Source organism: Trachemys scripta, chromosome 16, assembly GCF_013100865.1.
Source record: "Trachemys scripta elegans isolate TJP31775 chromosome 16, CAS_Tse_1.0, whole genome shotgun sequence".
NCBI classification, from domain to species: Eukaryota; Metazoa; Chordata; order Testudines; family Emydidae; genus Trachemys; species Trachemys scripta.
Genome location: NC_048313.1, coordinates 28,849,660 through 28,862,021, shown reverse-complemented (window position 1 = coordinate 28,862,021; position 12,362 = coordinate 28,849,660). Strand labels below are relative to the sequence as shown.

The window sequence follows — 12,362 nt, the reverse complement described above, 5'->3', positions numbered from 1 at the left end:
ACACCTTAGAAGTCAGCAAACACCTAAATCCCACTACACGAAACTAATCCGATTTGTATAAGCAGAGCCCGAGACTTATTTCACTCTTCTCGTCCAGAGGGAACGTATAATGAATGGATCATTGTTCAATATACATCTCTGATTTTCCTCTGCCTTTCCACTTGCAGGCTTTAGCTAATGCAATTGTCATTCCCTAACTCCAAGGTTGTGCTCTGCTGGACGGTTTAGCCGATGCATGGATTGATCCCGATTCCCGGGTCTCGGGAGAAGAAACTATTCCGTGGAGGGCTAGAGCTTGTGGCACGGGAGATCCCTAGGACTAGATTTATTAAACTTGATGCGAAACTTAACAGCTACCGGGTGACAGCCTGATCCAACTCCTATTGGAGCAGAATTATCCGCTTCCCATCGGAGGCGCCTTATTTGCAAAAATCACGCTGCACGTCCGTTGTCTCTCATCGGTGGGACTAGATCGGATACCGGCGGGCATGGCACCGTGCGATGCATTTATTTATTTACTGCATTAACCGGCAATAGTGTCTGCCGCAATCAAACCGCGACAGGGGGGACGTATTGATGGGAGAGGAAAAAGGGGGTGAATGGAGGGAGAGACAATATAGATTTTATTTTCAATGCAGGGAAGGTAAATCCCCTAAAAAAAAGCAATTTAAATGTCCGGATCCTTGATCTTGGTTTAACTTTAGCGACCAGGTTATTGGAGTATTTAAATCACCATCCTCCGAAACAAACCACCTGGAGGGAGATAATGCTGCAGGCGAGTGGGCCAGGGCTGCTGGGTCGCGTGACTACTGCAAATACCCCCCGCTTCCTCCCAGAAGTTTTAAAATAAAGTGCTTGCGGGTTGCATCTGGCAGCCGAGCCTCGTCCTCGCTTCCCCCACACCCTTCTCCTCCTTCCCCAATCCGGAAAGGCCGGGGAAGCAGCAGCAGCAGCGGGGAGGGAAGAGGTGAATGAGCCGGGACTGGTCCGAGGAGGCGGCGTCCCCTTTAAAAGCAGCGAGCGCGGCGCGGCAACCGCTCGCTCCCCGCCTTGTGATTGGCGAGGAGCCTCAAGCCCCCGGGGTCGTGACATCAGCAGCGCCACAAAAAGCCAAGGAGGCATCCAACCACCTCAATCAATTTGCAAGCGAAGGGAAGGGCCCGGGCACCCCCCCGCCTCCCCCAGTGCGCCGCGGGAGGAGCGCGTGCGAAGAGAGGGGGTCCCCCTACCGCTGCTTCCTCCTGCCAGGCGACTTGCAAAGGGAGCGGAGGGAAGAAGAAGAAAAAATAGAGTCAAACTTCATCTGGCTGCTGCTGGACTTGTCTCGCTGCTGATGCTAAGGGCATATTTTTTCCAAGGAGGCTGTTAACTGTATTGCATATAGATCTCTCTCTCTCTACACACACACACACACACACACCCAGAGGAAGCAACAACGCTTGTGGCTCGCTGCTTTGCAAAGGGAGAGCCCCGTCCCTGGCTGAGACTTGCCCTCTGCCGCCTCCTCCTTCTCAACCCGCTGGCTCCAAGTATGTTTCAGGGGCGGACTGCGCTCCGGGGCGCTTCTGCGTCTTGCCCCGCCGCTGTCAGCGGAGCCGCGGCGGAGTGACAGCCAGGGATGCCGCAGAAACGCACCGGAGTCCCTCCTGCAGACACGACCCCGCTGCTGCTCGCAGGTAGCGCCCGGGCCGTCGCGGAGCGGCGGGAGCCCTCTGCCCGGAGATGACTCCCCGGAGGAGCGATGGGCTGCAGCGGAGGCGTTAGGGCGCCCAAAGGAAGAGGGCGACGAGCCCAGCAGCCGCCCAGCCTCTCCCAGGAGAGGGAAGCCGGTGGCTTTGGCTAAGGACGTAGCAGGACTATTTCCCTCTTGCTCGGAGAGCTTCCCCCCGGGCTGCTGAAACTTGCCCGGAGAAAATAACTTCCCTCCCCGGCTCTGTCTGCTGGGAATCTCGCCCCCACTTCCCTACCCACGGGGGTACCTCATCGCAAACCCCGCACGCCACTGGGGAGGTGCTTGTAGCGGATACAAATCCCCTAACCGGCCGGGAACCCCCTTCGCTCTTCCCGGGCCAGACCCTTTCTATGTGGAGCCCGTTTCAATGGACGTGCCCCAGTGCGCCGCTGCTGCCGCTTAGGCGATCGGCGGGCTCCTAAAGGTAAGCGCGGCGGAGGGCGCCCGGGCTGGGTGACAGGCGGCGGCCGGGCACCTGGGCTGGCCCCGCGAGCCTCTAGCTTTTGCACACCTGTCCTGCCTGGCTCCGACCGGGCGCCGCTACTCCCCCTTCTCCCCACGGCGGATCAACACACTGCAGTCCACACGTATAGCCTCCCCCCACTCCGCCTCAGTGCAGCCCGCATTGGGGCTACTTTATGGTGGCTGTTCGCACCATGCGGGGGGCTCTTTCTAGTGGTGCCGCTAGGCTGGTCATCCAGGTCCAGGCTGGCTCAGCCCTTGACCCCCCCATCTTCTTTGTTTTGTACCCCCCCCATCTTTCTGTAGCACCCCGCAACCACCAAACGAACACCTCTGGCAACAGCTGGCCATGGCCCTAGTATGATCCTACCTAGCCCTGGCGATGGCCAGACCGGTTCCTGCCCACAGTCGATAGCCGTGTGGTCGCATAGCTGCCACCTGCACAGAGGTGCCCCGTATCTCGACATCGACCAGGCTCAGCTCTGCTGTGCAAAGGGGCCTGGTCCATGGCGGGGGTTTGGATCAGGCCTGGAATCAGGAGTCACTTCGGGAGGCGGTGGAGCTGCTCCAGGTGTAACCGAGAGCAGGACGTGACCCGGTGTGGACGGGGCAGTCGAGCTCAGATCCGTTCCCACGGCCACTAGCCGTGGCTTTCCCCCTCCCTCTGCAGGGGGAGCAATAGGTGATGGGCAGGATCAGGCCCACGGGGGCGGAGGGTGGGGTGGGGTCCCCCCCCACTCCTAGGGCAGCCCGCTCCGGATCGGGGCCGCGAGGGTCATGCCGGGGTGGGCGCCCCGAGCCGGCCCTCCTGACTTGCCCCCCGTCCCTCCCCTGTCCGCGCAGGTTGACCATGGTGGCCGCCATCCGCTCCCTGCTAGCGCTGCTGCTGTACCAGGTGCTGCTGGGCGGCTCGGCCGGGCTCATCCCGGAGGTGGGCCGGCGGCGCTTCAGCGACTCGGGCCGCGCCGCCCCGCAGGAGCTGCTGAGCGAGTTCGAGCTGCGTCTGCTCAACATGTTCGGGCTGAAGCGGCGGCCGAGCCCCAGCAAGAACGCCGTCATCCCGCCCTACATGCTGGACCTCTACCGCCTGCAGGCCGGCCAGCAGCTGGGCCACTCCGCCCCGGGCTACCCGCTGGAGAGAGCCGCCAGCCGCGCCAACACGGTCCGGAGCTTCCACCACGAAGGTACGGGCCGGGGGTGTGTGTGTGTGTGTCTGCGCTGCCCCCTCGGGATCTCCCCCCTAGCGGTTCTTGGGAGCCCTCGGTGCTGCCCCTTCCCCTACAGGAGCGAGGGGAGGTGGGAGCCTGGGAGGAGACGGGGTTCGGTTTGGGGGAGTGTGTGTGTGTGTGTGAACTGGGGGGGTGGTTGGTAGGTGGTCACCTGCTATGGGTCTCAAAGCCTGTGTTCGGTTGTCAAGAGTATTGTGTATATGAATGAGTGTGTGTGTGGGGGGGGTCTTGTGTTTTTGTGTGTGTGCCATCAGCATTGGACCAAAAAAAAAAAAAAAAGTGTGTGGGGAAATCTTTCCAAATAGTGACTAAGTTTTGGCTGCTAATAACTCTTCTTAAACTCACCAGAACGGTGTAGTCAGGATTTTTGTTTTGTTCTAAAAGCCTTCGTCAAAGCAGTCTTTCTCAATGTAATGTTCTGAGGCATTTATTCTAAAAATTTCCTCCCTCTTGTCTCCCCCTTGTCCCCTTCAGCCCATGTGAAGTTTTCGTTTTATTTTTACAGCTTGGGTTCAAATTAAGAATTCCTACAAATAGCCTTCAAAAATAAAAGCTAAATACCAGAAAAGTCTCCTTGGCTTATAGTTGATCTGGGTTAGTTTTTTAGAAGGTTTCTAATCCCTGGGAGAGATCAATGCAACAATCAATTGTATTGTTTGCACAATGACTTTCTTGTCTTGTGTTTGAATCTAGGATAGATTTAGTGTAGATCTAAGGTAAGCCTTCAAAAAACAGGTTGATAAAAGCATTGCCACAGCTGGTCATTGGACTTCATGTGCACCTGAGCCATCAGGTAACATGGTCATCTCTTAATTAAGATGCTGAATGCATTTTAAAAGAAGGTAAAATGGGTACTCACAAGAACTGGAGTGTCTATAGCGTAAAGTAAAGCTATTCAGTTGTTCAACAAACGTTTAGTACCCATCCTCTCTCAGCTTTAAGTGTGCGCATAAATCTATTTGTTGAAAGCTTTCCAAGTTCTGTGAGTTTGAATCTAATTAACTAGATCAGTACTGTATAACTAGAGTCTTACATGTCCGTTTCAAAAACTAGTTGCATTTAGCTGTTATATTCAGCTGTCTAACACTCCTATCTTTGATGCCTACTAAATGCACACAGAGATGATGATTTTGACTTCCTGGACGAGTTTCTTCCTTTTTAAATTTGTCCATTTTGTAGTTAATTGGCTTACCAGTTGTATGTCCATGGACTGACTAATAAACTCACATAACATAGCTGAACTGGGGTATCTAATCTGACACAGGTAGACTTGTAGAGTGAGTGGCTTGCATGTTGCCCATCTGCTCTTTGCCAAAAAAAAAAAAAAAAGTTTCCAGAACTTGTAAATAACTTCTAGCTATTAGTCTTCAGTGGTGGTATGCTATAGTCTCACTGTAAAGCTAATGAAAATACAGACTCCACATGTTATAACATGGAGCTGTGATGAAAGAAATTTTATTAGGATTTAATTAAGTTGGTATACAAAGGAAGTGGCCTAAGATCAGTGGTTATACTGTCTGATGGGAAGCCTTATAATGAGGAAGGAGATTAATGGTGAAATCTAACCTTGCACTGTGGTTTGTGCTTGTGTGTGAAAGTGGATTTCCCCCCATTCATTATGAAGAATGTACTGTATGCTTCATTCAGGCTAAAACATTTCTGAATGTAAAACTATACATGGGAGGGAGGGGGGGACTATACAAAAGTTGGAAAGTAAGAGCACATTTTATAGGTATGTAGGTCAGAAAATCTGCAATTCAAGTAATCCTGCAACAAATAATAATTTAAAAAAAAAAAAAATCTCACCACTTGCCTTAAAACCATTGGTCAGTTCTAGCTACCTGGAAATCCTGTTGACTGATGGAAAAAACACGAGTCCATGTTTTGAGGTAGACAAATACAATACAGCTGTATATATTTGGGCTGGATCCAGAAATGTTTATGAATAATGCTTACTCATACAAGAAATCGAAATTAAAATCAATGGGATTAATCACTTGATTAAGAATTACTCACCCAAGTAATTCATTCATCTTATTAGCTGAAATCATTATCTTCTAGCATGTTTATCACCAAAGTTAAAAAGAACCCTTTTGGAAAGGCTTATTTGTTAATACTCTTGTTTATAATTTATAAGGCTACAGACGTGGTCTGAGTCACATGCATACTCTTTTTTAATAACAAAAAAAATCCATTTCCCTCCTCAAATATCCCAAAATGTTTATTATTTGGGGGTGGGGGAGAGAACAGAATAAATTTTAGGAAACCATTTCTCATTTGTATTGTTTAGAATGAACTCTGTTTCCTTGTCGGAGTACCACCCCCTGAGTTTCAGCAGAAAAAATTCAATACAAATGCCACCTTTTATGGCTATTCAGAGTAAAATAGTAGGGTGTGCTTCATAAAATACCATCACAGATGTGGAGTTCCTGGTCTCCAATTAGGACTCAAAATCTGTATATTAAGATTTACAAATCTAAATAGTGGAGTAATATTTTTGGAATGGAGTTTAAGGGATTGACATAAAAGCCATATTTTTGGAAAAACCAGAAATGCAATAACTACCTTAAATCCTCAATCAGTTTTAATTATTCTGATTAGACCTCCACTAACTACAGTGCTAAAGTTTTCTTGCTAATGTCCTTGAATTCCAAAGTAATGCTTCACATTTCTTACCCGTTATTATAACCACCTGGAATGCACAGTCTACCAGAATTAGATCAAAAGGCTTGACAATGAATGAAGTATTCTTAACTTCATGCTATACATGCTTGCATAAATAAACAGAGACAAGGGAAACAGTATTTTTTTAATAAGCTTCAAATCTCACATGTGGTGTTACACTGCTTAAAGCTTCCAGCAGAAGAGTAATTCACGTTTTCATTGCTTGTCTGTTACTGATTGTTTTGTTTTCCCTCTTTGATGAACTTAGAAGCTTGGGAAGAGCTCCCAGAAGCAAGTGGGAAAACAGCGCGGCGCTTCTTCTTTAATTTAACTTCCATCCCTAACGAGGAGTTTCTCACCTCGGCTGAACTTCAGATTTTTCGGGAGCAGGTGCAGGAAACCTTTGAGAACAATAGCAGCTACCATCACCGTATTAATATTTATGAAATTATAAAGCCAGCCACAGCCACTTCTAAGGACCCTGCCGCAAGACTTTTGGACACCAGGTTGGTGCATCAGAATGCAAGTAAATGGGAAAGCTTTGATGTAACACCAGCTGTAATGAGGTGGATTGCACATAGACAGCCTAATCATGGGTTTATAGTAGAGGTGGTTCACTTGGACAATGAGAGCAGTGTTTCGAAGAGGCACGTTAGGATTAGCAGGTCTTTGCATCAGGATGAAGATAGCTGGTCTCAGCTCCGGCCGTTGTTAGTAACTTTTGGCCATGATGGCAAGGGACACTCTCTCCATAAAAGAGAGAAACGCCAAGCAAAACACAAACAGCGCAAACGCCACAAATCCAGTTGCAAAAGACATCCTTTATATGTGGACTTCAATGACGTGGGGTGGAATGACTGGATTGTTGCCCCACCAGGATATGGTGCCTTTTACTGCCATGGGGAATGCCCTTTTCCATTGGCAGATCACCTAAACACAACAAATCATGCAATTGTTCAGACTTTGGTCAATTCCGTGAATTCCAAAATCCCTAAGGCTTGCTGTGTTCCGACAGAACTGAGCGCTATTTCCATGCTCTACCTTGACGAGAACGAAAAAGTTGTATTAAAGAACTATCAAGATATGGTTGTGGAGGGTTGTGGGTGCCGCTAACTATATTAGACAAATACAAAAAAAGCTGACACTTTAATATTTCCCAATGAAGACTTTATTTATGTAATGAAATGGAAAGAAAAAAATACAACTATTTTGAAAATTATATTTATGTCCACAAAAAGTTTGGGAAAACAAATATTTTAATCAGAGAATTATTCCTTTAAAGATTTTAAATGTATTTTAGTTGTACATTTTATATGGGTTTAATCCCAGCACATGAAGTATAATGGTCAGAATCTTATTTTGTATTTATTTACTATTATAACCACTTTTTAGAAGAATAGCTAATTTGTATTTATATGTAATCAAAAGAAAAAAAATATAGGGTTTGTACATAATTTTCCAAAATTGTAGCTGTTTTAATTGTGTGTATTTAAATTGAAAAGAATACATGGAAGGTTACTATGGCAAAGTGCATAGCACATTTGCTTTCTGCTGTGCTACTGTTAAGGTCACAAGTTCAAGTCCAGAAAAAAGTGGATAATCCACTCTGCTGACTTTCAAGATTATTATATTGTACAATTCTCAGGAATGCTGCAGGGTGGGCTGTCCAATCCATGAGAACTGGCATCCTCGTTAGGTGGAACATTTTGGATAAGAACCAGACATTACTGATCTAGTATACTGCTATTCCCAACTCATTTGCAGAGTGAATACAAGCAGGGCCAATAGAAATCTTAAGGAAAAAAGGCTGAACTCTTCTTAGACCTACAGAAAAGTTGAATGTTTGTCATTCTTCTCCTTTACTAGTCCTCTCATTTAAATCCTTATCCTGGCCAAATATTAAATAATAAAATATGATTTCTTTTTCTTTTTTTTTGTGTGTGGTGATATATGCTAAAAAAGGAACAACAATTTTATTTCTAGTGGCCCTTGTCTAACAGTTGGGAATACAATTACTTTTTTCTTACCTCAAATGAGAGCTCCTTTTATGTGGAATACTATAGAGAATTAATCTTCAAACTTTACCCTAAGTACAGCAAACTATTGTTATCTGTGGGCTCTATCTACTTTCAACTGCTGGTTTTGCTGACTCTTGGAGTAGTTTTGTCTTTCTTTCCAGGGTCTTGTGTTTTGAAAGCATTTTCCCACCAAATGTTAAACCGATTTCAGATAATAAATAATAGAGCTCTGACATTTCATTCTGCAAAGTCCCATCTGTAAGAGCAAATGGTTCATTCACAAAGATAAACTGTGTTTTCTGGGTTTTCTTGCTTCTTAAATTCTTCATTTTATTATATAAAAAGGGCAAAAGCATGATTTGCAGTTGGCAAGCAAGGCATTAATTGCAGTTCATACTTACCGAACACTTACAAGACTGTTGGTGTAGTAATTTGCAAGTAACTTGTAGAAGATGGGAAGAGGATACAGAGGCCTGGGTTTCTTGTTGCATTGGAAGCCCTGCCAAATATTAGACTTAAAAAATACCTGAGATTGGCTTCTTGCTGATGTATTGTAAATTGGACTGAAGCCAAGTGCAGAATGAAGTTAAATTAGCTTACAGGTGGTAAGTTCATTCTTACATTCAGAACTCCTAGCTCTTTAAAGCTGTAGAATTGGCCATAGAATAATGATTCTGTGATTATATCCTCCAGGAACTTTGAAAGTTGCTTTTTTGTTTTTAAATCCAATCAACCAAAGCCTTTGCCAGAAGGTGTCACTTCAAAGCCAAGAGGGCAGTTCTCCATCCATGGACCTTTTAGGTCAGCTTCTGAAATAATATCAGATGCCAGCCAGTCACTAACTTGCTTAACGTTTGGGGTTGTTTTTGTTCGTTTTTGAACTACTAATAAATACCAGTATGCTACAATGGATGTACTAACTGGGCTTGTGGGTCAAAAGATTTCTAAATAGACGATATCTTTAAGGCCTGTTAAGGAATAATTCCTCTCCCTCTGCCCCAAATAAAGCTGCAAATGCAATCGTCATTAGAGGGGACAGGAGAGAAAAATTAGAGTAATTACCAGTTGGTTGCCTTTTTTTGTGAGCCTAAAATATTTATTAGGTTCATAGTCAACTTCTGTGGCAGGATAAGTTTAATAGATACATAATTTATTCTAGCAATATGATTTTTAACACCTCTATAAAGAGATCTTCCATTCTATAGCTTTGTTTGTTTTGGAACATCTAACGTTTATTTGTAATGCTGATTCAAGAGTGTGGCCTATGTTTTTGCTGGATGACCAGTCATCTTGGTTTCTAAAGTGCTCGTGGCATTTTGTGAAGATCTGCTTAGGCTATTATAACAATCGCCGATTTTAACTTTCAGTTCCTTGCCCCCTTAAAAAAAATATGCACCGTGTTTTGGTCTGCACTCGAACTTGTTGAACAAGCCGCTGGCCATTGGATCCTGAAGGCTGCAAGTCACAGGAGTATGGGGCAGTTAACAGATTCTCTGGGAGTTCAGTAGTGAACAGTTGCAATGCATAGTCTTTGCAGTCAGAGCGATACTGGAGCCTTCTCCCCTCCGTGCTGCAGAAGCAGATCTTGAACTGCAGAGAAATTCAAGAGGTCATGCCTTGGATTAGACCACTTTTATTAGCGTGAAGGGTCCGATCCAAAACCCACTGAAATCAATAGGAAACCTTCCATTGTCTTCTATTTACGCTTTTGAATTAGATCTTAAATTCTTGTGTCTCCTGACTAAAGTTCACAGCTCCTAACTCATTGTATGAAACACTAATTTTAGAGGCTTAGAGAATAGTGACTGTTTCACTTCTCCTCTAAGGCATGAGTACACATTGATGCTACAGCACTTGTCCAAGCATGAGCTGTAGCTGGCTCAGGGCCTGACACTGCATTCCTTTATAAAGGCAAAATTCATACTGAAACCAATTGGCTTGGTTTCAATTGGAAACCAATTGGTTTGGCTTGACTAAAGACTGTACCTTAGTAAAATACATGGTGAGGCCCATGAGTAGCTGTAAGTCCATTAGGGCCCTGATCCTGGGAACACTTCTGTAACTGTGAATGACTCGTGCACAAAGAGGCTTCTTGTGTGCGTCAAGTGAGGGGTGTCTGCAGAACTGGGCTTACAATATTTATATTTTTGAAAAAAGTGTAACCCCCAAAACCATTTCTCTAGATTGAAAATGTCATTGAGTTGAAGGGGGTGGTCAGGGACTTTAAAAGAATAGCATAGAGTACGTCTATTTGTAGTGAATTTGGTCTTGAAGGTTAATTGGGACCCACGACTAAACTCCGGAAAATAGTCTCTGATAGTCCCATTGGAGTTTTGGGTCTATTGACAATTGCTAAATCAGCCTCCTCAATACTAAAAGTGTGCTATTATAACAGTCCTTAGAGTATTCTTTTTCTACAAGAAGAAACAGTTGTCTTTTATTTTATTTTTTTTCTCATAAGAGAAAATTCAGAAGATACAGAAGCCATACCCTTGCCCTTTCTAATCTGCCAGTGTTTGAGACACAATCTTAAATTTCCATTAGCAAGCATATTACTTGACATGCCTCTGATCTATGTGTGGTGAATCTGGTAGACAGGCATGTTATTGTTATTTGAAACTTACAAATAAGCATCTCTCCAACTATGAAGTGATCGGCATCTCTGCCTAGTATCCCTGACCTTTTCACGGGACACCCTAATGCAGTGGCTCTCAGCCTTTCCAGACTACTAGACCCCTTTCAGGAGTCTGATTTGTCTTGAGTACCCACAACTTTCACCTCACTTAAACTACTTGCTTACAAAATCAGACCTAAAAATACAAAAAAGTGTCACAGCCACTATTACTGAAAAATTGCTGACTTTCTCACTTTTACCATCCAATTATCAAATAAATCAATTGGAATATAAATATTGTACTTACATGTCAGTGTATACTGTATAGAGCACTATAAACAAGTTATTGTATGAAGTTTTAGTTGGCACTGACTTTGCTAGTGCTTTTGGTGTAGCCTGTTTGTAAAACTAGCATAAGTTGATGTACCCCCTGTAAGACCTCTGCGTACCCCTAGGGGTACGTGTACCCCTGGTTGAGAACCACTGCCCTAGTGAACCTAAACATTTTTGCATAGAATTCAGTCTGGTTCTGAGGTCAGCAACATATAAAAACATATGTGGGAGATCCATGTAAATGACCTTATTTATACAGCGAGGTCTTCATTGCTGGTATGTTAGGCTTATGCCTACACCAAGAACTATTTGCTTTCACCCCTCTTAAGCTTCTAGTGGACTTTCACTTTTATGCAATCAATTTTTATGAGGCTTGGATATGAAAACTACTTGCTTATTGTATTCTTGACTATGAAGTAGGAGCTCATCTGGACTGCATTTACATTCGATCCACTTTGCCACACCACTAGGAGTGAATAATTATTGAACTATTTTACTGTACAACTATTCCTAAATTGTTGTGTGTGTGTTTTTTTTTAAATTTGATTTCGGGAGGCAGCTAATTGCCATATGGCAGCTTGATGGGAATGTTTAATGAAGATCAGGAAACAAAGTTTATGAAAAGCTTTTGTATAGTAACTGCAGAGTTTCAAGAACTGTTTTATACTTCCTGACAGTGCAGGTCTGGCTTAATGGCTTGTTTTTATTGCTTAAGAGTGTAAACCTTTCTTCAGCCGATGTGTGGAAATTATATTCTCATCCTGCATTACGCATTTCTCATTGCTCATTACTCATTCACTGCTTTCCTTTCTACCATCTGTAAGCAGAGCTTTGCTGTTTCAACTACATGCAAAATACTCCTATCCTTTGCACAGTAAGAGACTTTCCTTAGCACCCACCCACCCCTCAAAAAAAAAAAAACAAAAAAAAAAAAAAAAAGCCTACTCTCTGTCTATATTGTTTTTCTCTGTTTTGGGTGGAGTCTGTCTTAGATTTTGGTTGCTAGATGGTTTCTGTAGTAACAAGCAGAGGAAAAACTGAAGCCTGAAAAGGCATTTGTAAAGATGCCGTATCTTGCCTGAAGTATTATTTTATCTCATTATGTATATGAAATATGCCTTTTTTTAAATATAAAGGCTACCTTTTCCCTTTCGGTAGGGCAGACTGCTGCTATGAGACTTGATTTGTTGCATTCTTACAATATAGGAGTGCATGAGAACCGCAAGTCTTGTTCCCCATCAACTTAAGCTGCTTGAAATACCAATAAAAGCCAAAAAGTATTAAAGATGTATTTTTAAAGAAGCAATAAA

General features: G+C 44.2%; 1 protein-coding gene across 1 annotated transcript; it reads left to right on the top strand.

The window, feature by feature from the left end:
* The first annotated feature begins 895 nt into the window (after positions 1-895).
* On the top strand, positions 896-10,878 carry LOC117889054 (bone morphogenetic protein 2). The gene is made up of 3 exons (XM_034792867.1): positions 896-2,156; positions 3,038-3,378; positions 6,356-10,878. Exons 2-3 carry the CDS (start codon positions 3,045-3,047, stop codon positions 7,198-7,200), a joined length of 1,179 nt encoding a protein of 392 aa, XP_034648758.1. The 5' UTR covers positions 896-2,156; positions 3,038-3,044; the 3' UTR covers positions 7,201-10,878.
* The last annotated feature ends 1,484 nt before the right edge of the window (positions 10,879-12,362 follow it).

What these genes read in the sequence shown, in the direction of transcription:
- LOC117889054 (XM_034792867.1), top strand. Translation starts at nt 3,045, where the DNA reads ATGGTGGCCGCCATCCGCTCCCTGCTAGCGCTGCTGCTGTACCAGGTG. An exon ending in CCGGAGCTTCCACCACGAAG is followed by an intron (nt 3,379 to 6,355) that starts GTACGGGCCGGG and finishes TGATGAACTTAG; the next exon opens with AAGCTTGGGAAGAGCTCCCA.